The 26,892-nt window shown below is 39.8% G+C and overlaps 1 protein-coding gene and 1 long non-coding RNA gene across 8 annotated transcripts in view; one reads left to right on the top strand and one right to left on the bottom strand.

Moving 5' to 3' along the window:
* Nucleotides 1-9,023, bottom strand: part of LOC122565405 (uncharacterized) — a 263,069-nt gene extending 254,046 nt beyond the window's left edge. For all 5 annotated transcript variants that reach the window (XR_015751896.1, XR_015751897.1, XR_006316156.2 and 2 more), the window contains exon 1: nt 8,446-9,023. This is a non-coding gene — a long non-coding RNA (uncharacterized LOC122565405). The remainder of the gene's footprint in view (nt 1-8,445) is intronic.
* A 335-nt stretch (nt 9,024-9,358) lies between these two features.
* LOC122565055 (ephrin-A5-like) overlaps nt 9,359-26,892 on the top strand; it is a 375,938-nt gene continuing 358,404 nt past the window's right edge. For all 3 annotated transcript variants that reach the window (XM_087976002.1, XM_087976001.1, XM_087976000.1), the window contains exon 1: nt 9,359-9,638. In XM_087976002.1, the coding sequence (XP_087832128.1) occupies nt 9,517-9,638 (122 nt within the window). In that variant the 5' untranslated portion in view covers nt 9,359-9,516. The remainder of the gene's footprint in view (nt 9,639-26,892) is intronic.

The raw sequence follows: 26,892 nt of genomic DNA, 5'->3' as shown, positions 1-26,892 counted from the left end.
AAAGCCATTTTCAAGTTTTATTATCTGACATTATTAGATGGCTTTACTGTAGCCACTGAAAAGAATCTGATTTTGTTTATTATTTACAAAACAATTCCTTTTTCCACTCACCCTGGGAGCAAACTGAGTGGGGCAGTGCTAGTAGTAGATTACCCTGAAGATTTTCAGAACAGTCACAAGCTGGAATTCTATTACCTTAAAATTTAAAGTCATTTACATGAAGATAGCGCTATTGCATATTTAAGTGATAATGGATGTGCAGGAGTAGCGGTAGAGGTTATAATTGAGGACGGGCAAACCTGATTGAAGGATGAAAGCACAGGTCACATCTTCCAATCAAACTGCTCTCCTCAATTAAAATCTGCATTTCAAGCGCAAATTCATTGTTGCAATTTGATTGTAATTTTTATGCAATTTATTTTCTTAATAAAATTAATACAAAATTATTACATCTTCCCTTTACATCTCTGGCTGTCTGCAGTCTTGGGGGTTGGAAGCAGCAGTGTAAATTGGTAACTAACTTCACTTCTAAATTAAAACCTCTCTGTATGTCAGATGATATGCTACATTATAAGGATTGGAGTACTTTGCCTTGCAAAGGACAGTGCTGAGATGGAGTGGTGTCCCTTCAAGGTCAATGTGGAAACACAAGTTTGGGTAAATCAAAAGGCAATTATTGTTTGGTCACTGAACTGTGCAGATTGGAAAATGGCTGTAAGCTTCAAGCTGCAGCTCAGAAGAACCCAGCATTAAATAAATTGTTATTTAGGATTAGTTTGCATCTGTAACAAAGTGTGACATGTGGTGTGATGAGCAGAACATATGTTAGATCTAATTGGGGTAGATTTTCATCTTCATCACCTGGACACCCTTCATAGAACCTTCTCTTCATTATTCATTAATTTTGATGGAATTACAACCACATGGTTCTGTAAAGAACCAATGATTTGCCCTGTAAGATTATCACCGAGGCTGTGAAGATGGGAAATTCACCCCATATAAGGAAATAAAGATGAGGTAAAAATGACTGGATTTCCCATTCAATTTGCTGCTCCATAATGACATGTCTTACTGAGCTAACCCAACTCCATTGCAGAGCATATTGTCATGCAGGAGTGCCTTTGATTTCAAATGACCATCTTCTAGCTGATATACAATTTCATTCTCATTTCTAGTCTCTTATTTTACTCTTCATTGCAAGTTTTCTATTCACTTTCTCTTACAGCAACATCACTACAGTTGTTAAGTTTCCTCCCCCTTGCGATTTCAAAAAGAGGCATTGACTTCTATATACACAGTTCCTGATTCCTAGATCCTCAGTGCAATGAAATCAAGACTCGCCCTGGCTTATTCTTTCCCAGTAGAGGAGCCCTTTAACTTTCCCACACTCCTGGCTTTTGTAGTCTTTTAAACTATCACCCATTTGGTCCCACTTGTTTTCTCTCAATTCGTTTCAACTTTACTGAGGCTTGTGTGGTAGTCTCCTCAGTTTAGAAAAGTAAAGTACTCCCAGTTGACTTGGTAACTTGTTTATTTGAGAATCAAGGAGTTAACACTTTCACAGGTACATTAAACACAAATGAGTATGTCTGGGGCAAAGGACCCCAATTATTTTCATTCAAGGTTAACCTATCTAAATCATCAATCTTGGTTGGATATGGAACAGTAATTTTGCATTGAGCAAGCCATAAATTTTATGGTTATTATTATTTCAGTGACTGAGTTCCTTTTATGCTATAAATGCATTACAGCCTATTGTGAAAGAATTTAATTTAATTGAAAGTTTAAAGATGTACTTCACATTACATTTTCTTTTGTAGAACAGTACAGACTTAGAATTGCTCTAACTAACCCCAGAACTTTGGGATAGGAAAAGTTTAGTTATGCGCTTTTTCTTAATGTTGTTACTCTTGTATCATAAATCAATTGCAAACAAACTAGTTTTCATAGTGCTTTCATTCTATCTAGACAGCTGTTTCATTAATGAATGATCTGAATGCATTATCTCTCAGTTCTAGTTGGGAGCAGTTAGGATTGACCCTTGAACAATCAGAACAAAAAAAATGGTTTGTGGGAATGGATAATTGTTGACTACCTGAGTGGACAGTGTTTCTTGCTTTTCAGACTTCATATAAAATGATTTAGAGATGCCAGTTTTGGAATGGGGTGTACAAAGTTAAAAATCACACAACACCAGGTTATAGTCATATGGTGGTTCCAAGCTAGTGCTTCCAATTAAACCTGTTGGATCATAACCTGGTGTTGTGTGATTTTTAACCATACAAAATGGGGTTTGGAAATGGATGAAAGATGCTCATCTTAGAATCTTTGGTTTAAGGCCATTTTAAAACAGGTAGATTGAGGGTCGAGTTCTTGTTACACCTTCCACTAGTCAGCATTTTGCTCTTTAATTTTGTGCACAAAGAAGGGGCATGTTCAAGTCCCTGAAAACATTGTACCTCACCTCTCGATGCCAAAAGAGTCTTCAGTGAATCCCTGGAAGCATTCAGCTTTGATCCCTGTTGCAGAAGTGCTCATGTCAGAGAAAGAGGCTATGGGAAACATGAAAAAATGCATAGAATAAAAGCAATTGACGTTTCGGGCAAAAGCCCTTCATCAGGAATGTTCATTACTGAAAAAGGGCTTTTGACCGAAACATCGATTTTCTGGTTCCTCGGATACTGCCTGACCTGCTGTGCTTTTCCAGCACTACTCTAATCTAGACTCTGATATCCAGCGTCTGCAGTCCTCACTTTTGCCATAAAACTGGGGTGACATTCTAGAATAACTTTTATTTTTCAGAGGTATTGTCTTTCATCTTTTAGATAAAATGTCTAGTCATGACTCCCTATGTTCTCTAAAGTGAACACAAAGTAATCTCTAACATAAATAATTGAGTTCTGAGGAAGGGTCACTCAACCCGAAACATTAACTCCGATTTCTCTCCACAGATGCTGCCAGAGCTGCAGAGCTTTTCCACCAGTTTCTGTTTTTGTTTCTGATTTGCAGCATTGGCGGTTCTTTCAGTTTTTGTAAAATAATCCCAATGCATGATTGGAAAGAACAGCAGGGGCCGTAACCTGCCCAATACTTAACCCTCAATCAACATCACTGCAACAGATTATCTGATCATTATCACATTACTGATTCGTGAGAGCCTGCTGTGTGCAAATTGGCTGCTAGATTTCCTACAACACTTCAAAATTACTTAAATGATTGTTAAGTGTTTTGGGATATCCTGAGAAAATGATATGTGCTCATCTTCCTTATTTTTAATGGTTGATCGAGGTCTTGAAAATTATGAATGGCTTTGCTAAAATAGACTCAGAATGAGAAGAGAAAGACTAGGGGCTCTCTGTTAATATAAGATGATCACCAAAAAAAACCCAACAGGAAATTCAGAAGAAATGCTTCACCCAGAGTGGTGAGAGTATGGAATTTGCACTGGTATTGAAGCAAATGGCATTGAAGCATTTAAGGGAAAGCTAGGCAACCACACTAGAGAGAGAGAGAGAGAGAGAGGAGCCATAGGGGTGATGACGGCAGATAAGGAAGAATGGAAGGAGTTTTCAGTGGACAATAGATGGTCACATTGGATAGAACAGCCTGTGTTTGTGCTGCATATTTTGTCATAGTTGGAAGACCACTGTATTGATATGGGCTATTTATACCCCATTATTTCCCCTCTTGCCTGGATATGTTGACCATTTTTTAAAGGATGTAGACCCAAAATAGTCATTCTTCACGTATATGTGTAGAATATGAGCATTTGTAGACTATTCTACCACTGGGATGAGACCAATTTCATTCTCACCTACATGTATACTTATATATACACACACAATATATGTGATCACAGCTCCAGAGGACCATAGAGATGCTCTGTCATTAGAGAGAGACATTTAGTAGTGAGTTTAACCTGTGGGTCACCGTGCCTCAGCAAGGGACAAAGTTGAGAAGGCAAAACCATTATAGTAACCTCAGCCAGTGCAGGAATTGAACGTGTTGTTCATATTGCTGTGCTCACCAAAAGCCAACCATCTAGTCAACAGACACACACACAAGATTGCTTATTGGATAGCAATCAGAAATTGACAAGTTTTATTTTGCTTAAACCAATGATATTGAAGATAATTATAGGATCCCTACCAGCTTTCCAACTGTGTCAGCTGGTTCAGCACTTATTGGGAATTGAACCTTGATACTGTCCTAATTTAATTATCACTACCTGAGATTTTTAACCAGCTGAGCCACTGGTGGAGGCTCGAAGCTGAGTTTTAATGAAAAGCTGATATCACAATTATGAGTGACTTTACAAATTTGAATACAATTAGATGATGTCCATGGCCACAATTATAATTGGTTAATTTTTAACCTTAGTAATCAACATGATGAGAACAAAACACATTTTCTTTAGTGGATGACGCTTACAAATGTCAAAGATCAGTTAAATATAAAACTTAAGTAATTATTCAGGATCAAATTCTGACTAAGACTTCCCGGTCTGGCACTGGAGTAGGATTGAATATTGTTTTTATGGAGAATTGTGTAATTGATTTACTGTAATTGCATCTACACATAGTATTCATGCCAAGTGAATGCAGGAAAACATTTTCAGATAAGACTTAGGTAAGTCTTGTGATAGTCAGTCGTGATGTCATTCTGGCTGTAACCATTGTAGCATATTGGTTAAAGTTATCCGAAGATGTGTACAGTTTTATACAAGATATTGCAATTCCTTACAAATTCCTGATTAAACATCTTGCCATTTCTAAATTCTGTAGTCATCAATTACTGTGTTTCCATAAATGCAGCTTCTAACAGTAGCACACTGAATGTGAAACTAGACTGGTAGCTTAGAGATTGAGAGTTCAAATTCCATTCTGTTAAAGTATGAAAGGAAAGGGAGCTGACTACCTCAAGTTGGTGTGATCTACATATAAGTAATGTCCAGAGGACAATTAGAAAAGAAGAACTACGCTTATAAATGCCTTTTACATTGTCAGGATGCCCCAGAGCACTTCATTAAATACTACAATTTGAAGTTATGCAGAAACTGTTTAGGGCTAAGTAATGAATTTGCCTTGCCAGTGTTGCACATTTCTCAAGAAAAAAATAAAACAAATGGAAGGAATGGTTGGATATCTGGAATTATTCACAAGGCAATAATTTAAAACGGGCATGGGAAGGGAGGTAGGATCAGCTGTCAAGAATGAAACTAAAGCAGCTTTTAGTAGTTGCAACAATGCAAATCTGACATGAGAGCATTGAATTCCTTCCTGTAAATCATTTGTTATAAAATATACTGTGGAGTGTACAGTGATGTTTGTGTTTTATTTTGGGTTGTTTAACTCAGTCTGTTTTGGTGGTTGACTAACATTAATAACACTTAGAGCTATCCTATGCTTCACATTTTAAGGAAAAGATCTGAATTTATTTTGTAAGACTACTAACATCAAATTATCCCAAAGCACTTGAAAATCAAAAAGGAATTGTTGAAATTTAGCCATCGTTATGGCATGTTAGATAACAACAGAAAGCTATTCATTAAATATAAGAATTATCTTAGTGAGTAAAAGCAGGGCTTGATATGAATTGTCAATTAACAATTTTGATATTGGTACTGCAACTTTACTGCAGTGTAATTATCATTGAATTATCAGCAGAGTACAATGGTCTGCTTATGCTACCTAACTTTACTTCATGATATTGCCAAGCCACAAGTTACAAAAGCTGTTACAGAGAGGTAATTTAGAAGACAACTCCTGATCTCCCCATTGCTATTGGTCTGATGCACAAATAAGCCATAGTTGGGACAATGGTCAATTGCTCCAATAATTAATACGTTTGCAGAGGAATAATAAAGCAGTATTCTGTATCCTGTTTGCTGACCTGGACTGAACTGTATGAATGCATGATTGTGGAATAAAGACAGGATTGGATATATTGTGATTCCCCAACCCCTGATCTACCCTCATCCCCTTGCCCCACTTATGCTCAAAAAGTCTTCTGGTGCTCAAAAGTCTAATTTCATATATGACAAATGACTACTTGGTTGGATTATAACACGTGTGAAACTATACACCAGCATGGGCCAATGCTTTAGCAGAGTGGGGAAAAAGGTTGAATTTTACAGCTCAGAAAGATGTCATAGGGATCTACAACACAGTCAAAGCCCTTCAGTCTATTATGTCCACTCTAGTCAAAATCAATCACCTAACTCTCCCTGTGCAGCCTGTTTGAAAGACATTGGTTTTGCATCCTTGCTCTTTTCCCATAGTCCCGTGTTTTACTTCCCTTCGAGATAGAATCATAGAATCGGTGCAAAAACCATTCAGTCCATCAAGTCTGCACCAACTGTCCGAAGAGCAATCCATTCAGACCCACCCTATCTCTACATTTACCATACCTAACCTATCTAACCTGCACATCTCTAGACACTACAGGGCAATTTAGCATGGACAATCTACCTAACCTGTATATCTTTGGGCTGGGGTCGAAACCCGAGTGCCTGGTGAAAACCCAAACAGGTTCGTGGAGAATGTGCAAACTCCACAGAGTCATTCAAGGCTGGAATCAAACCTTGGTCCCTTGGATATAATCCAATTTCAGTTTGGAGAGTTGTGATTGAATTTACTTCTCCATTTTAGGCAGTGCATTTCAAATCAAAATAGCTTTGCTGGATAAAGATATTCTCCTCATTTCTCCCCTCAATCTCTTGCCAATTATTTTACATCTGTGTCCTCTGGCTACAGAGCTGAATACTAGTTGAAAACAAAACTGTTTCCTCTTACTTAATCTGTCAAAAATCCATGTAATCCTGAACATTTCTTTACATTGCCACTTAAATTTTGATGCTCCAAAGAGAACAGCCTACCTTTTCTTTTCCTTCCATATAGCTCATTCCTATTGTTATTTTGCTAAATTCATGTACATCTTCTTCAAGGTTTTCACATCATTTGTAAAGTGTTGTGCTCAGATTTGTTAGGACTCCAGCTGAGGCCTAACCAGTGATTAACTTGCTTACTTGAAACAAGATAGATTCAACAAGCATCAAAGTCCGTATTGTCATATGCCTTTCTGCAACAATGCCGCATCAAGCAGTGTGGTTAACCAAATGAGATGATTAGTGGCTCACCTAAAACTGGATCATTAAGGATATAGGCAGATTATATAAATGTTCCTACACTCAATACAATATTGGGATACAACTTAACACTCCTCACTGCTTACTATTGATGTTCCCATATAAGTGAGGAAAGATTCATAGTGAGAGCACATTTAATTACAATAAATCGCATGTTACACCATTCTGGTTTCATTGACCATTCTATATTTATGAACCTGTGAATAAATTAGTAATACCATAAATGGTAATTGTGATTTTGTAAATGAATTGGCTAAACTGGTTTCTATCTAAGATCCATATTAGGAAGATATTAATCCACTTAAAATGCCATCAATATGGTATTTTCAATTTCCTGCTCTTAAATGATTTTAGCTTCAACGTGTTAACTGTACTATTTGTGTAGATTGTATTCTTGGACAGGAACTATACTGGGCTTGGTGTGAAGTGGTCTGAGATGACCCGGATCCGTGAAGAGTCTCCACATATTTTAACTTGACTATATTTAAAACAAAATCAAAAATACTGCAGTCCCTGAACGCCTAAGAACAGGTAGGTCAGATAGAATTTGGGGAGAGAGAATGAATCTGGCGGGATATTTACTGTTCATCAGAATGATTTCAGCTTGTGTTTCTTTCAAAATCACTTTTAACATATTACAACTTCGAAAGTCCTTTCACAGCAGACCCAGTGAAGAAAATGCGACAGCGAGCATTCATCACGAGATCGTAAATAGGTGTCAGAATGCTTGATAGCAGAGGGTGATTGTCAGAAGCATTTTAGAGGAAGAGGAAAGGCGGATAGGTGACCAGGCAGCGAACGAAACAGTCAAGGTGTTAAAATCGCGCAGTGCAAGTGACCAAAGTTATAGGAGCACAGAGATCTTGAAGGGTTTGGCTCTGAAGGAAGTTTAGCAGAAGTGGAGGAGGGAAGAGGATCGGGACACCATACAGGGATTTGAAGGTAAGCATGAGAGTTTGGGTTTAAGTCAAGGCGTTGTCAAACTAGGAGCTAATACAAGTCAGTGAACGCAGGGATGGTGGTTAATTTGGACTTGGTGTGATATAGGATACAGGCATTTAATGAGCTTAGCTTTACAGTGTGGGTGGCCAAGCAGGAGGACCCTGGAAGAGGAGCGAGCCCAAGTTATACAGTTACATTCATTATGAGGTGCAGTATGACGAGTTGGAAGCACATGGAAAGGAGAAAGATAATTGAGTTAACTAGCGCGAGAGTATGAGGGTTTTTCAATAAAGCTACTTTTATAAATAATTTAAAAAATCAGTGCGATATTATTCAGAATTAAGACGTGTTCTTACCTCCTACTCTTTTTGATATTCTTCACACTTATTCAATATTACACGTGTGCAGAAAGAGATCCTACAGTTGATTCCCTCTTAGTGGCTTACGCGCTGCAAGTTGATGTTTTTTTTATTTTCTATTAGATGCGTTGCTTCGGAAACAGGTAGAAGGACGGTTCCCTGTAAGGATTCATGCACAAATTATCCAGTTCTCAAAATAAAAAAAAAACAAACAATTCCATTCCATTGTTAGCACTGTAAAATTCCAGGAGGATCACGCCGAAGAATCAGTCTCAAGTCGGCGTAAACTCTAGAGTATTTTAACATGAATTGCTAATTTGTTCATGTTCTGAGAGGGGGTCACTGAACTCGGAACGTTAACTCTGTTAACGTTTCTCTCTCTCTCTCTCCACAGGTGATGCTGCTAGATCTGCTGAGTTTCTCCAGCACTTCTCTGTTTTTGTACGCTAATTTGTGATATGTGATTGAAGGGCAGGGGATGGTGGAGTTTACTTAAAGTTTGCTGATTTGCGATGCAATTACTTTTAAAATGTGACTTGCGATTCCCCTGAGTCGTGTTTACAGCGGCAGGGTGCTCAGGGAGTCGCATGCGGAATTGTTACAGGCTTTGGAAGGGAATGTAGCGATTTAGTGGGCTCCCATTGTGACGTCATCCGCCCGGGGACCCGCGACTATTGGTCGGCCGCTCCTCGGCGGCTGCCACTCAAGACGGCGGCCCGCCCTAACATGGTCCTGTCCCGCCCCCGCCCAGCTCCGATTGGCGAAGACGCCTCGGAGGCGCCCGGCTCACAACTGGTGGAAGGTGCTTTCATTCATAATTTCCAGCGCTCCCGCCTCCTCCTTCCGCCACCTCCTCCTCTCTGCTCGCTCCCACCACACCTCCCTCTCCAAGCAGGCTAGGTTGCGCGAGTGTAATAGGGGTTGGATTCACTCTTCCTTTTTTTTCAAAAAAAAGGAGCTGCTCCTGTTGAAAGTTGTGGTTCAGGCACCGTATGGAGACGGCGGCTGGAGGCTTTGATTTGCAACCAGAGTTTTGCGCGTGAAGACCGCCGGACGGATTCATCGGCGATGATGAACGTGGAGGTGGCTGTGCTGCTCTTTCTGGCCCTTTGGGTTTGTGTTTGGACGGAAGATTCTGGGAAAGTAGTTGCTGACCGCTACGCCGTGTACTGGAATAGCACCAACCCCAGGTAATGCAATTTGCACATCAGAGAAGTGTAACGGGGGAGCGTTTACATTTATGTTTTGCATGTATTTTTAATTTATTTTTGGTGAGAGTGGAAGAGTTTGCCTTCATTCCTCTAGTTCCTTGATTCCCAGTAACCTAATTTCCCATTGATTTGCTCTGTTTTATTAAGCATCCAAAAGTTGCTTTTATTTCTGCCGTCTCTTGTAATTGTTTAGCTTCTCAATCATAACAAATTACTTTTTTTTGAACACGAGGGAAAACGACGTACACACAGCGCCTGACCCAAGCCGGATCGTGCACAGATTTATTGTCCTGTTAATTTCAGATGTCTGAAACTGATGCGGAAAGCCAGCCTTGCTGGAGGAACTGTGCTTTTCCTTCGCTTTTAAATGCCAACACCAAACTTACGGGTGCCTTTCATCTCACTTAACCGAGCGAGCAGCGAACGCCTTGCGCAGCGCTCTTTAATTTTCCTCCTTTTGTTTTAAGGAGAACGCATTGTATTAAAGTGAAGACGTAGTCACTTGGAGGTGTGTGGCCGCTGAGCAAAAAAAAAATCAGTTTGCAAAAGGCGTAGGTTTTTGTTAAGGGTGAATTTGTAAGGGGATTGCAGTGACTGACACGTAAAACGCGGCTGATCCGAAGAGATACTGCAGTGACAAAGGTTCCTGTATCACCCCTTGTATTTTATCGCTGTTAAAAAATTTGGATCCATCTAACAGATGTTACAACAGTGATCGATGCACTATTTTGGGGGCTCGATTACATAAGTAACTTGTTCATTATCGAGTTGGAATGGGCCACTCGCATTCTATCTGGAGTGAGAAGGACAGCTTTTCATTGTTTAAACTTTATTTTCCCTCACTCGATACCGCATGCCCTTTCTTGAATGAGCTTGTTTAATTCGGGGAAAAATTGAGCACCCTTTTCCCGTAAACGTCGAACATTGTGTAACTACAATGTGCATCGAAGGTGTTTTCTTTTTGTCGATGAAGCCGCGCCACCTGGAGCTGTTCTTGAGATGAGATATATTGAGTACAGTCTCGGGGAGGAGAGAGAGGAATGAGGTTTATTAGCAAGACTACCCAGGTGCAACCGTAAGAAGCTTACTCCTCAGTCCGCCGTAGAAAATGAGCTCACTATAGTCTCCCCCTCTCTAAACCACACGGTTGTTTCACCGCGTGTCTCTGTCTCAGTCTCTGGTTTATGTGGTTGTCATCAAGTGTAATTCTAGACTTGGAAATTCTCAAAACCAAACAAACATTCGCTTTCATCCCTGACCCAGCGAACTTTTTAGGCCAGTGTACAATTTGAAAATGATTCTTTAAAACGCAAAGGAAGCAGTGTGAATGAACTCTGCCTTTCGAGTAGATAATTCAGTTTTGAGTTTTGTCGCCTGTCTGAAGAGTTAACGAGAGATTCCAGACTCGTTTTCTCTTTAAGGAAAAGGACAAGATTGTTGAAATAGTCCAGGACGGCTTACACTGGATCTTGTTCTGAAGCAGGTGCTGGAGTAAAGTGTTGGGCACTTTGTGTTCAAGAAGCGAGCCTGTTGCTGAGATTTCATACCCCCGTACTAAGACAGCACATGAAATTATTCAGTTTTATACCAGTTTCTATTTCTGCAGTTCAGGGAGAGCAGACCGCTTCCAGGGTTAATCCCGACTGCCCACTCTTGCAATTAGCAATTCCAGCGCGTTTCTGGTTTAGTTCAGTAAACGCTCACATTCCGCACCCACTCCAAGGTAGTCAGCAAAGACCCATTCCTTTTGACCTGTGACAAAGACAATCGAGATATCAGAGCAGGCACCGCTGCTTGACTTGGCATCGGTCGAGGTATTTAAATACGCCGTAATTGCACCGTATCCGCGAGATTCCGAAGCTGGCGAGGAGAAAGCTCTCGCCATCCCTGCCTGTCGCACCCTCTTTCAGTTACAAAGTGAAAAAGCTAAGCTTCCCAAGTCTGGGCTGCACCCGTCAGTGCCCTTGCCTATTCGTCTCTCTGTTTCTGCTCTTCCAATGTATAAAAGTTTGAGAGGTTACCCCACGCTTGGATGTATCCGATCTCTTTCATTGGCACCCAAGCACAAATAAAAAGCTTGATTTCAAGTCTGGACCAGGAGGGAATAACAACATTTTAATTGTGCCAAAGTAATGCGCTCTGTTTGCCTCAAGACAGCTCCGATTCTGTCAGCGAGTCCTGCGTATAGTCGGGTTTGTGTTTATTACCATACACTAACCTACAGGAGATAGCTACAGTTGATACCAAACCTAAGCACTCTAGAAGTGGTTTGAATTCTTTTGTTTTATTCAACTGAAGGATAGGTTCACAGTCAGTCCATCATTTTAACTTTGGTATTTGTAACACTGCCAGTTGTACTTAGCAATTTTTTTGGTCTTTAATTAGCAATTTTTACTCATTATCTGTTTGATCACAGCATTTGTTCTCCAAGGTACTTTCATATTAACATTTTTGATGTTCATGGATGCATTTAAACTTTATCACCATGAAGGTAAGCCAACATTTCCAAAAGTGGATAAGGAAATATTGATACGAGTAATATTCCCAATTAACTTTTCAGGAGAAGTATTGGAGCTGTCTCAGTTTCTGTAACTCTCCATCTGCCTCATATTTATCTCCCCTCTATATTTATCCAGCTTCCACGATCTTAGTGTGGTCATGAAAAAAAATCAATAACTATGTTAGTAATTTATGTTAATACCAAATTACAAACGTGCCTCGCTAATAATAGTTGGACAGTCAGTAAATGGTAGCGCTCTCAATATTACACGGACTAATTTGAATTTACAATGCAAATTACCCAGCTAGATGCAGCATGGTGATACACATCGTTATAATAAATTGTTCCTATAAAATTGATAGCCTTGCTCACAGACAGAGGTAATGGGAGTTTTTAATGAAGCTGCCTGTACGTGGTTAATTTATACATGAGTTTCATAACAACAGGTTCGTTTACACAAAATAAGGATTTTGTGTTTTAGTTGCCTTAAACTCTCCACCAAGCTGTAAGTGGACCTGTCATATGAGAGTATGTGACATTTTATAAATCACACAAAAAATGTTGCCGGTAGTAGATACACTGAAAATAAATAAGCAGCCATATATAGACAGTTCAAAGCTCTCTCAAATGAGGGAAAATATGATGTGTGATTTATTATTACCTCGTTTCCTAATTTATTCTTAAGATCATTCAAATGCCATTTTACCCCTTTCTAACAATTGCCTTTTCTGCATCCCTGATGCTGCTGCTTAGCAGTCCGATCAGAGATCAATACAGACTTGAAGAAAGACATTTTTTTTCTGTCACAAAAAACGCCTAAAAAATGTATTACCTTTTTTTTCCTGTGGAGTCTATGAACCACTTTAAGGAAATTATATAGGAGCAACTCTTAACAAGTTCTTTTGAAATGTTATTTGTCATGGTTAATAGTGTGCTAGGGGACTTTAATCGGTAAATCGACAAAATCTAATATTCACTAGGTAAGGCCTCACGATTATATCATCAATGTTTAAATACTGAACAGCTACTTATTTTATTTTTCCCTTTTATAATATCCAACAATCTATTTATTGTGCTTGTTGGCAAGCAGATTAGACTGATTGTAAGGTATTGCTTTTTAAAACATCTTGCTGTGCCTCAGCCATCCCACCTAAAATGCATGGCAAGTCAACTCAAACTGGAACAAAAATCCCATTGATTGGATCCTAATCATGAAAATAAACATAAACTGGTATTTTCAATTAACTGGGTTACAGTGGGATCTCATTACATGAAATACTTCAGCTTGAGACACGAGTCGCATATAAGGAAGGACTGATAATTTAAAGTAATGATATTGGGAACTTGCATCTGCTGAGAGTTTATATAATTCAGAGTTCTATAAAGGAGTCAGCATGTTGACAATGTTGTACAGAAATATTTCTTAACACAAATCCTTTCCTTGTGTATGCATCGTGTAACTCCCCATACCTTTAATGTATAATTACCACATTGATAATTTTTTAAAAATGGAAAATAGAAAGAGAAGTAAGGGCTCTTGTGTTGTGGTGGTAGTGCCCCTAATTCTGAGCCAGGAAGCCTGAGTTATTGTGTAATAAAATCTCTGAACAGGTTGATTTTGAAAAACTCTAGAAACAGTAGTAGGCTATTCAGCACCTTCAACCTGTTCTACAATTCGGGTAGATCATGCCTGATTTATTCCTCAGCCTCAGTCCAGTCTTGCTCCATATCTCTTGATACCCTTGCCTCACAAAAATCTATTGATCTCTGTTATGAAAGCATTAATTGAATTGTGATCACTGTTTATTTTGGGAGGGAGCTCCAGACTGCGAGTACCTTTTGTGTGAAAAAGTGCTTTCAGGTTTCACTCCTCAATAGCTTCTTCCACAAGAGGAAGTATTTTCTCTTCGTCTACTCTGTCAAATGGTCCTTATCCTTTGAGACACCTTGATCAGGTCACCCCTCAGTCTTCTTTACCCAGGGGAATACATGCCAAGTGTATGTAATGTGTCCTCATAATTTAACTCTAAGTCCCAGTCACTGGGGTAAAATCCTGGAATTCTCTCCATAACAGCATTGTGTGTCTACTTGCAGTACATGGACTGCAGCGGTTCAAGAAGACAGCTCACCTTCTCAAGGACAACCAGGGATAGGCAATAAATGCTAGACAGCCAGCAATATCCAACAAATGAGTAAAACAAACCATTCTGGTGCACTCTGTGCTGCATATCCTTCCCAAGGCCATTGTATTCCTCCTCTGATGTCGAGCCCAGATCTGGGAATTATTGCCAAGGACATCAAGTACCTTGATGTATAGGAGGTGCAGGAGAACTGGTGTAAGACATTGTAATAATTATGTTAAGTACAGTAAGATTCATTTTGTAAGTTTATGATTTCAGCTAAATTTACTTGAAAGATCAGTCTGTTGCTTCCATCAGTAAGGAAAATGGAAAGGATGGGTGCATGCAGCAATCCATTAGTCAAGGTTCTGTCTGACCTTTGCTCAGAAATGGGGAGAGAGAAGAGTTCTTGTTCAGGGCATCTCACACTCCATTACAAAATATAATTTTAACCACCAAAAGTTCACAGTCTCATGGATAATAGATTCAATAGTTAAAACCTCACAAGTAAGCATTATTGCCCGGTGTAATTTCTTTTGTTGATTTGGTCCATTACCAAAAGGGCTTCCCCACCCATTGTTGAATGATTAGCTTGGTTGCCCATTAAAAATTTAATCAGCTGTGAATGCAGTGATCATTTGAAACCTAGCTGATATAATTTTACTTTTGAAGAAATTAGTAATTTCTGTTTCTAATTAGGATCAGTATTCCTGCTAAGCTCTGTTCTTTTCGCTTAAAACACTATCTTTTAAAATCTCGAATGTAATCAAAATAAACAAGCCACACAGAACTCCCCTAGGATTTGCTTATCTACACTTGGAACGCTTCAGTGAGAACTTCCTTTTTGGTACTGCAATGATTGTTTCAGGAAATGAAGGATATTGTACCCATTAATGGCATATTACTGGATTTTTTTCACTTGCGGTAAAGATTCGCAATTCACACGTGCCACAGTCACGGAATTCCAGATTTAAGGGCGTGGTTGTCTTAAGGTTCAGTCGCCAATAGTGGAGCAATAGAAGTGAAATGGGTGAATGCATGAGAAGTTATTCATAATTCACCCGTGGGATATGGGCGTCACAGACTGGGCCAGCATTTATTGTCCTTCCCTAGTTGGCCTTGCAAAAGTTGTATTGAGCTGTCCACTTGAACCGCTGCAGTCCATCAAGTGTTGGCACTCACAGTGCTGTTAGGGCAGGAGTTCCAGAATTTTGATCCCATGACCTTGAGGAAATAGCGATATATTTCCATGATTCTGGATGGTAGAGTTCTCATGTATCTGTTGCTAGGAATTAATGGCTCTGGCACGACATTTGATAATGGTTCTGTGATCACCACTACTGAAACTAGCTTTCAGCTCCAGATTTAATTAATTAAATTTAAATTTCTCTAGCTACTATTGGTGGGATTTGAAGCTATGCCTCTGCAGCATTAGCCTGGGCCTCTGAATTACTAGTCCAATGATATTGTCCCCAGCAATTCCTCCATTGGGGGACCTCTAAGGGTAGTTTGATTGCAGTAGATGAGAAAAGGAAAATGGAGAATGGAACTTTGGAGGGATATGAATGCTAGGATCGCAGTTTTGAAATTGAGCTATTGCATTGCTTGGGGTCAACACAGGTCAGTGAGCAAGGGAGTGATGTATGGATGGGACTTTATTGTAAGGTAGTTCTAGGTCTGCAGAATTTTGTATTGAAGTTGGGAGACTGATTAGAAAAAACATTGCAATGATTGAATGTGAAAGTAAGAAAAGCAGGGATCAGGGTTTCATCTGGCAGTTGAGTGGGGACAGTGGGTGATATTATGCAGGATTTGAGCTGCATTTTACCTGATTGTCAAATGGGACACAGGGTGTCAATAGTCTGGTTCAGCCTGAGACTGGGACCAAGGAAGGGATCAGTATCAACGGCAAGAGAACTGATTTCAGGACAGGTTTGTAAAGGTCTTTAATCCTGGATCTTTGACCAAACATTTGGCCATCTGTCTCTATCTTGAGTTTAGTGTCATCATTTGCCTGGCATCGTGGGATGAAAATGGTGACATATGAATATAAATTGTTGTGTAAGTGCAATATTCTCCTTACTGGGCATTTCTTGGAATTATCTGAACAATTAAATAGGTCAGGTACTATTTTAAAATCGGTGTTGTTTTTAAAAGCGATGTGTAAATAGATGTAATTTTAACAAGGTTAATGATCCCTGCTGTGATGGGCCTGTCCACATTGTCTCTCTGACTGTCAGTGTGCAGAGGGTTGCTGCGTTCTGAGTTTCCCCAGTCATGCTGCACCATCAGCAGAGTCGGATTTCTGGGCAGAATCTTTAACACGTGGGAGGGACTGCGAGTGTGATTTTCACACGTGTCATTATTAATTTCACTGGTGTGAAATAGCAGTGCCGGCTGCTGTAAAACTGGCTTAGTAAAAGCATAACGTTGTCAATCATTACTGAGCCTGCTCATTTTGTAATCTTCATGGAAAAGTTCATGTGCCAAATTATTTCCCTCGTTCACTCACCATTGGTCAGTGGCTTTAATATGGAATAGCAATCACTGTGGGGGTTGTGGCGAAAGTTCCAGTGTGTGGTTTTCAAAGGAAGGAGCAGGCACAGAGCAGGACTGTGGAATCCACCCGTGCGAGACTTTAGTAAAAAAAATCCCCCAATGCCTTGTAATCAAAATGGAACTTGACGTGGTCAGTCACCGTAATGCTGTAGCTCTGATCACTACTAAATTGTCCATTCCAGGTTAATGCCTGCCTCATCCAAGCGTAGAATTCCCATCTGCCAAGCCATTTTCCATTCAACCGACCCACTGTATAAAATTCCGTAAGTTTAACTATAACATCTCGATTCTGGCTTAGCACATCTCTCTAATTAAAAGGTCTTTAATTATCAGCAAGGCAACTATTCTGCTGGCATCTTGCACCTGATGGTTTGCTGTACAAACAGCAAGGCACTGTTAAAAAATCTGCTGCAAAACTTTTGTTTTGAAAGAGCACAATAGAAATGTTTGATCAGCAGGATTATTGACTTGTTGCTCTGCTTGGTTTGAAGTGCCAAATTAATGACTTCGGCAATCTGCAGAATGGGTGTTAGAAGTTGACTGCTTTTTTGGTGGACAACCTAGGAGTTTGTAGCACTTCAGCAGAGAGTAATGAGTGGGTGTGTGAAATTTTCAGAGCAATGCTCTCGTTGTCTTTTTCCCTCACTCGGATTTTAGTAAGTTGCACTGGCTATTTGTGAACAAGTATTCTTTTTATATCAAAGAGTTACTGCAGGATGGCTGCCGGCAGAACAGAGGAATTCCATTCTTCCTATCCCAGCGTTGATGCTATTCACTTGGATCTACATCTAGCCATGTTCTCGTGCTTACCTTCCAAAGACCCCTGCCTCAGCATCCTTTTGGACGAGCATGTTCCAAATTTCCACTACTGTTTGCAATTATAGTCCCTTCCCTGATAGCACTCCTGAATGGCCCAATCCTATGTTTTAAGATGTAGAGGTGCCGGTGTTGGACTGGGGTGTACAAAGTCAAAAATATCATGACACTAGAGTATAGTCCAACAAGTTTATTTGAACCCGCAAGCTTGTGGTTTCAAATAAACCTCTTGGATTGTACTCTGGTGTCGTGTGCTTTTTGACTATTTTTTAAGGTTTAACCCCTTGTTGTGTGAAGGTTTTGTATTTAAAACAAAGCTTGCATTCATTAAATAGTGAGTTCTGAAGAAGGGGCAATTAAAAGCAAAATATCATGGGTGCTGTAAATCTGAAACAAACACAGAATGCTGGAGAAACTCAGCAGGTCTGGAGAGAGAAATAGTCAACATTTCGCACCCAGTATCAGACTTCTTCAGAACAGGTACCAGACCTGCTGAGTTTCTCCAGCATGCTGTGCTTGTTGCTGCAGGAGAGTCATACTGTTCCTGAAAAGTTAATTGTTCCTCTTTCTCAACAGATGTTGCTAGATTTGATGAGTTTCTCCAGCACTTTTTAAATTTTCATTTATCAAATATCACTTGCACTCCATAAACTGCTGCTTTCCCACGAATGTGCATTTGGAAAGAACACTGAGCTGTACAAATGGAGGTCAAGTTCTGGTTGTCAGTCATTGGTATTGGGAGTGTGGAAACAATTTCAGATGACTGGTTAAAGGGATTTCATATTAAAATAAGTTCGCTTTGGGATATATTTTCCTGTAGGATATTAGTGCCAATTCATTAAATAATCTCAATTGTGGCAGCAGTAAAATGCATAGAAATCTGGATTTTAAAGTGTAGCCCTTTTTAAGAGGGCGGGCTGGATCCTTGTTTGGATCCAAGGGCTGTTTCTGTACATTAACAATCCTGTTTCTCAAGCACGCATCTGTTCCAACGGGCAGTGGGCACCTGCTTTTCACTGCTGAGGAACAATTATCATTGCAAAGGCAGAACGGACAGACTGATTATAAACAGGATTTGCACCTAAGCATTTGATGCTGTAAGATGATACTGCGATCAGTAAGGTCCCCAACCTAGTGGTTACAGCCACAATGGCCATTGTGTGAATGTATCACAGATATCAGTAGATGTCAGGTATCTTTGCTCCTCTGGTATCGGGTATTGGATTAATATTGTATTTTGCAGTGATCGCTCTAATTTTATTTATGTTACAGATTGACAAAGCTCTGTTTTCACAATCAATGATCCCTTGGTCAGTTCCTTTTCTTTCTAAAGAGTATAATTTAACAGTTGACTGAGAAATATTAAAGCAATTTGCTGTGCTCTAGGAGGGAATAGTAAGGATGGTCTTGGGGTCAGTGCTATGGGTCTCAGGCTGGAGTTAGTGGATTTCTACCCCTGCCCCTCCCAGTATGACTATCACTATTACATTTGAAATAACTGTTAATATTTGTTACACTGCTTTAAATTATGAGGTTGCAGGATCAGTAATATTTTATTGACTTGTTTTATTGCAGAAGATGCTGTAGTTTAAACTGAGAAAATGTTAATTCTCTGGGTTTCAATGATTGCAGTACACCTATAGAATTTTACTGCATTGTCAATATATAAAAACAAAATCCCATTCCATCACACATTTCAATAACTTCTTCTGTTAGCATGTGATTTTTGATCTTGTGTCCAACTGAACTGTCTAGAACATCAGCTGCAGAGCTATATTTTTGCCCTTCCAAACTTAGATGCTGCCTACAGGGTTGTTTATTGAGCTGTTTAACACAAGCACTGGGTACTGGTGAATCCAAATCAATCAGTGACAATTGATGAATTAAGTGCAATGACTTGTTTGATCATATTTTTCTGAATTGTGATTAGGTATCAATAGGTTAAGTAAACTCTGTCATGGTGCAGGATTTTCAGAAAGTGATGGAAACGGAAGCAAGAGTGAACAGTAATTGGGCAATGGGATGGCTGATCTGCAGGTCCTCCTCAGTATGTTACAGCATATTAAGTACTTACTGAAATATGATCATATTTATAATGTGGAAGATGTTACAATTTGTGCACAGCAAGATCCCAAAAGCTGCAACGGCAGCAATTTATGTTTATTTGTGATGTTGGCTGAGGGATAAATATTGGTCAGGACACTATCCTTGGCTTATCTTCAAATATTAATTAAATATCCTTTCCACAAAGGACTTAGTTTTAAGTCTCACAGGAGCCAGGTCTGACAGTGCAGCACTTCATCAGTACTGTACTGGGAGTACCAGCCTAGATTTCCTCCTTCAGCCTCTGGAGGGGCAACTTGAATCCACAACGTTCTGACTCAAGAGCTGAAACTGCTACCAACTGAACCAGGCGATGGGTTGGGGAAAAGGCGAGGGGGGAGGGGGGGAAGAGAGAGAGAGATGGACAAAATGCCTTGCAAAGTCATGGTGAGAAAGCTTGTCAAGAAATCTAACTGATACCTAAGAAATCAGTGCTGCTAACACAGGGCAAAGTGTAAATTTACAGTCTTAAAATGCATTGAAAATAAGTTTATTGATGGCCATATCTGTTATTTACAAGTCAACTAAATGTACAAATTTTATTTTTGAAGCCACGGATTTCAATCCAAAATCCTAAGACTTTGTGTGTCCATTGAGGGGGTCTACAAAGTCAATCTGTGCATCCTGTGATACAGAGGTGCTATGACGGGAAACATTGTATTAGGATTCACGCCACTTCATGCAGCAGCTGTTTATCAGGCTTTGCGCCAGACTTGCAGCTGGGCTGCGTTTTCCATGTGCATCGTGCCGTTGATTCCTTGATCGAACCAAGGCAAGAAACAGCACATTCAACCATGTGCTGCTGGTTTCAAAGCAGCTGCAAATCGAAAATAAATTGGACATGTGTGTGTTTTGCTTTTTAAAAAAAGTCGGCTTCAACTCACTGCTTCTTTTTCACTTCCACCCTTCCCACTGATCTCTTCACTCTTAGCGAGTGCATTGGATGGTAAATTGATTCATTGACACACAAGCACTGCCTCAAGAACAAGGTTTTGGCAAGATTGAATTCATTTATGATCAATAGATCGCAAGCTCAATTCTATCCACAATATATTCGAGCTGTAATTGACCTTTAGACAGATCAACATACAAACACAGAGGCAGACATACACGCTCACATCCCGCAGAGCATCTATAAATCAATCACTTAATTTTCCTTTTCTGACTGTTTAACTTACATAAAGTCATGTTTAGCTGCTTTTACTTTCTTGTTGACTGTTGCAGCACTATTTGTAAAACTGTTTACCTGAAGGAAATCTCTCCCAGCTTAATCTTCTCATCAGTGTCACCCCTGGTTTCCTCATATATCCCTCAATGTCTCAGACATCTTCCCTCCTAAATTCTCAGTATTAAAGTTGTGCCAGCTTATGTTCACTGTTCCCCAGCTTATGTTCACTGTTTCTCTATCTTCGATTTGTCCTCCTGTTCCAACAGCAAAAATGAGTGCGGGTGGAAATTCTGCATTCCACTGCTTTTAGTCAAGAGTCACTTGAGGTTTCAAGGATTTGTAATCTACTTGTCATGGGGGTCTGTGGAGTTACATTTCTCCACTCAATCTCATGGTTTAACGTCTACAACTTGTCACTTCATTTCAATTACAAATTGTTCTTTTGGTAGTACAGAAATTGGGTTTTGCTGAAAAAAGTCTTGTTTTGTCAAAGCATTTTTCTTTGGCTGGCATTAGTGAACATTATCTTAAGAATACCAATCTAAAGAGTGACAGCGCTCCTTACAAGGTATAAGAATAAAGTGATGATTGGTTGAAGAATTGTCATAGGAATTGCACTGGTTAGATGTTGACTGGCAATTAATTGTTGGTCATCATCTAATGGATGCATTCTTCATTACAATCTCCTCACATACAGCATAAAAAATTCTGAGTGTCTGACACCAATGATACGATTATAAGCCTCCTTTTTTAAAATGTGCATGTGCACAAGCGATATAATTTTTTTAATTGCAAAATTTTTACTTTATTTAACAGGTTTTTTTCCTCTTCTGTTTACTTTTTCATTTTTAAGGGTTTGTTAGGTCTTTGTCATTCGTCTTTTTAAATTTATTTTACCAATTTTGCCGCTGCTAGGCATGAACCGGTGTCAGCACAAACACAGCCTCTTTACGTTGTGAATGTCCCGAAGAATGCAAGATGAAAAGCTTTGACAAGGTGTGTGTGTTTATTTTTAGGCAATTCCCAGGTTCAATAAAAATCATTATTCGGATGCGGGTGATATTGGCTGGTCTGAATTTATTATCCATTCCCTGAGTTGGGAGCAAGAGTGAGATTTTAGCTTTGGCCAGAAGCAGAATGCCTTACTTGGCCTCCTTCAAGTGAATTAGGCTAAAACTGATAGTGTCCCCTTGCTGAAAGACTTGAATTCTGCTGCTTGTCCATAAATGAGCAGATCTGTTGTTTTAATAACTCTCTGCAGCTGCAGTAGAAGTTGGAAGTCTTTGGGTGGTGAGTCCCTATCAGAAACACTGCTTTGTGATACCTTGTCCAGTGTTATCTCAGTTTTGTGAGTTGTGAACCTTGAGGAAAGATTTTGTTTTAGAATTTAAAGATGTGTTCAAGGTCTCGTTGGTAGCTTATCTTCGAAGATAATTGTAGCACTGCAATGTTCCACTGCTTCAAAGGTTGTTTCTGTTGCTGTAATGTTGCCTACCCACGAATGAATCTAAAACTTTCCCCAGGTCCAGATACATTTTGTAATTTTATGTAACATGTGCACACGTTACTTCCTATTTTTAAAACCATGTCCCTTGTGGGAGATAATTATGTTCTGCTTTACAGTGTTTGTCTCATTCTTCTATATCAACTGTCGGCCATGCAGAATACTCTGATTTTGGCTCGGCCTGTGCCCTCGATGTCACCGCATATCCAAGAGACACTGCATCACTGTGACGGCTGTATAGAAATTTCTGTCATAGACACACAGGCTCCTGATAAGCAGCAGCATATTTCCCAACCAAATGTAAAGTTTCAGTGCATTGCTCCCATTCACTGCTCTTAATCCAAGCATAACACTTCTCATAACTCCACAACTAATTTGTTAAGGATTCCAGAGCTCTGCACTGGGGTTGGGGGAGACAGGTGGTGATTGGGATGGGGGTACGGGGTACGGGTGTTCCTCAACTCAAAGGGGTACCCCTTTTCACCAAGGCTTTAGAACACGTTAAATGGTACTCTGAAAACCTGGATTCATGACATTTCTCTGCCTTTTTCTCCCTTTAGTAGTTTCCCACTATGTTGGTCCAGTGTGTCTCACTCTGTTGCTTTCCCTTTCATTAGGGGACAATGGCAGTTTCTCCGGCGCTCTCTGGGAAGGGTCCATCTTGAATGGACATAATCCCTCTTTGATTAGGAAACTGCTGTCAGGGTCTGTGAAAGGACTCAGGGGCCGTGCTAGGTGGGGGGTTATGGGAGATGTCAGTCACTGAAGTGTACCCTTTTTAATCCTCTGAGCTCATGGGCAGTGTTTCTAAAACTGGGAGTCACACTAGTGTCATACCACCTTGAGAGAGAGTGCAGTTTTTGCTCTGATGTGACAGTTGAATGATAAAATGTGGAGGGGGCCGTGTTAAATCTTCAGAAGGGGATATTTCATCTTCAATGCCTGCTACAGGGTCAGGGGACAGGATTAATTTCAAGGCCTTTTAATATATCCAAATATATTTCACTTCAGGTTCCCACAAGCAAGTGAAACTGTTAAACCCTTAATCACTCAGAACTGGGTTTTAGTCCATTGACTTTCAGCTAATCTCGTGAAAGCATTATATGGAAGCACTTTATAACTAATTTTCTTCATTCACCTTCAGTCTCCTCTTCATCTTGCAATCTTTAAAATCTAAGTTGCATGCTACAACACTTCAAAAATACTCAGTTGGCTGTAAAGTGCTTTGGGATATCCTGAGGTCATGAAAGGCGCTACGGAAATGCAAATCCGTCTACCCAATCACCACTTCCCTGATTTATCTCCCTGTCTGTTCTGTCCACTGCATTTTTATTTCGGTGTTGTCTGCATGATGGTCCTCAAAACCTCCGAGATTTCTCACTGCAGAATGGGAAGGTAGGACTCCTTGAGGCTTGACCCGTAAGAAGATCATCAGCAAGGAACAAGCTTGTGTATTCTCATTCACTTCACAAAATGGTGTCTGTGTCTAATTGGTCTGCAGCACAGTTTTTCATGTTTTGGCGATGGGACAGAGCAGAAGGAAGGAGTATGCATTTTTTAAAAAGAAACCAAGCTGTAGTGTTTTCTGGATGTTTTGTTTTCTGTGTCGATTCATGGAATTATAAGATAGTTGTGGTACCGTATTATGATATAATATGGTACAACTAGAAGCCATTTGACTCATCGAGCTCAAGCTTGCTCTCTGCCAGAGCAATTTATCTAGCTTCATTCTCCGTCCCTTCTTCTTTTGTCCAGCAATTTATTTTGCCCTTCAGATGCTTATCCAGTTTTCTTATGAAAGTGACAAGTGAGTCAGCCTCCTCCTCACACTCTCAGCCAGTCCATTCCTGACCACTTGCTGCGGAAAGATTCTTTTGCCAATCAGTTTAAACCCATGTCTTCAACTTCCTGGTTCTTCTGGCTATGGGACCATCCTTGGCTCAAGAACTGTTGTGATTCAATTTAAAAAAAAGCTCACCAACACTTTGTCAAGAAAGTGTCATTGCCAGGAATTTCCACATCCCAAAACAATTTGCATTTGATTTTAAAAACTATTTTTTCAGCAGGCCAACTTGTTGAGAAAACAAAGCGCTACCTCTGTTTTAAGTAATTAAGTTATCCCCTAATTGCTGTCCCACACCAACTGGCACTTTGTACAGAACCTGTGATTGAAAAGAACCTTTTTCTTTATTAACAAAAGGTCACTTTTTATGCCTTTAAGGTGAGGAATAAAAGTAATGAGAGAATGAATCCCCCATTTCAGATTTTGGGAATTGGATATGAGAAACAGAATAAGACTCATTGACCCCGTGGCACGATGAGAAAACCTAAGGAACCACAGATGCAGGAAATCAGAAACAAACACAGTAATTGCTGATAAAACTCCTCAGTCTGGCAGAGGAGAGAGATCTGAGTTAATGCTTCGGGTTGTTATTTGCAATTGTGAAGAAGGGTCACTGGACCTGAAATATTAACTCTGCTTTCTCTCCACAGATGCTGCCAGTTTTCCCAGCAACTTGTGTTTGTTTTTGACCTTGCGGTATGACTAAACCCTGATCTCAGAACTGTCCATCACTGCTTCAAGCAAATTTCATTTCCCACACTTGTCATACTTGTATTATTTTTCTCTCTTCGTCTAATATCATCACGTAGTCATAGTATCGTGTAGCACGAAAACAGATCCTGTAGTCCAACCAGTCTGTGCTGTACATAATTCCAAACTGAACTAGTCCCACCTCCCTGCTCCTGGCCCATATCCCTCCAAGCATTTCCTATTCATGTCTTTTATCCAAATGTCTTTTGAACGTTGTGATTGTATACACTTCCTCAAAGTTCATTCCACACACGAGCCACCTTACATGGGGCATTCTCCTGCTATGAGCCCACTCAGAAAGTTCAAATTAAATTGTGACTGCTCAAAATTAGTTAGTTCATGACCATGAGATTGAGCAGAGAAAGAAAATCACCATTCCAGCAGTTTTGCTTACATTGTAATGGTTGTATTCGTGATGATCTCCCAATGGAAGGTCCTGAACTCCATTCTCCAAATCTTGTATTTTGTGCTTTCCTCTCCAGAATGTTTGGGGAAGCCTAACATTTTCAATATCGTCTAAAGTCATTGTTCGCTCTCTCACCCTTCCTCTTCGTCTGTATCACTCTCATTGTCCTTCAGTTATCTCCTTCAATAATAAAATGCAAAATGCTGCAGCTGCTGGAAATCTGAAACAAACACAGAATATTGAAGGTTCATCAGTAACTCTGAGAGAGAAAGTACTGTCACGAGAGTTTCCTGTCCAGTTTGGTTAGGAAAAGCCAAACCAGACCCAAAACCTTAACAATGTTTCTGTCTTCACTGATACTGACAGACCTTCTTGACCTTGAATTTCTCCAACATTTTCTATTTGTTTCAGGTTTCCTTCAGCATATTTTCATTGTCTTAGAAATGGCCAATCCATCCCTGTTTCCTTTTCTTGATGACACAGTATTCACTGACAATCTTTCCTTCTTCACCACCTGAGAGCCTCTTCATTACTCATGTGTTTTACAAAATGACCTGCTCCGTCCTTCTCCAGAACCAGATCTCAGCTTCCTTGGTTTTGTTGCATCTCCCAGGGTCAGTGTAGCAGCACTGCACAGCAAGACACTCCAAATCACAGCCTGCTTATTCCTTTCTTCAGATCTTAAAAATTTGGATGGATGCAAATGCAGGAGCAACAAGTAAAAGGACAATGTAAAAATCTTTTGCACCTTACAATTTTTTTTCCCCCAAAGGACTTACTGGAGGGATTTGATGCATTGTGATGAAGGAGAGACAAATAGAGAGAGAACAAATCTCCAGCCATTCTGCAATCTCAGTAGCAATCATGGGAATGCAATGTGGTCAACATTTCAATGCTGCTTGTTCACCCATAGCTGTAAATTATTTTGAGATGTGATTATTCACTATATAAGAAAGTTCGTCTTTCAATCATCCCGATAAGGTCAATGGAATGATTTCAAAATAGTTGCCGATAATCTGGCATTGATTAACCTCCCTGTCTCCCATTGTTACCTGTGGTGTGAAGGATCCATTATTCTTTCATCAGCATCAGGAAATCACTTCTCTTATTTAATATGTTTCAATAACAGCACCGTTAGGAACACAATATACAATCAATGCGTATCAAATTCTCAATTCTCATGCTGGATCCTGTTAAGTGTATGTTCCTATAACAGTTAACAGCAAGAGGCTGTGCACTTTGCAGTAATTAACTAATGCATCTGATGAAAAAGTAATATTCTATCATTAAAGATGCCAAGAGGTGCCATCCCATGATAGATGGGTTTAAAAGCACCAATGTATTGCCATCTTTGGCAAAAAAATGAAATAAAAATCAATGTTTACCTTAAACAGAATGCTGAGGGAAAGGAAACAATATGGAAAGTGTAGATTTAACTATTTGCAAGCTGAATGGTGTTGTCAT

The sequence above is a fragment of the Chiloscyllium plagiosum genome, unplaced genomic scaffold (assembly GCF_037043375.1).
Source record: "Chiloscyllium plagiosum isolate Xiang-an unplaced genomic scaffold, Cpla_swu_hap1 HiC_scaffold_28, whole genome shotgun sequence".
In the NCBI taxonomy this organism is placed as follows: domain Eukaryota; kingdom Metazoa; phylum Chordata; class Chondrichthyes; order Orectolobiformes; family Hemiscylliidae; genus Chiloscyllium; species Chiloscyllium plagiosum.
Note: the sequence above shows the minus strand (reverse complement) of the source record. Positions and strands in the feature narration are given on the sequence as shown.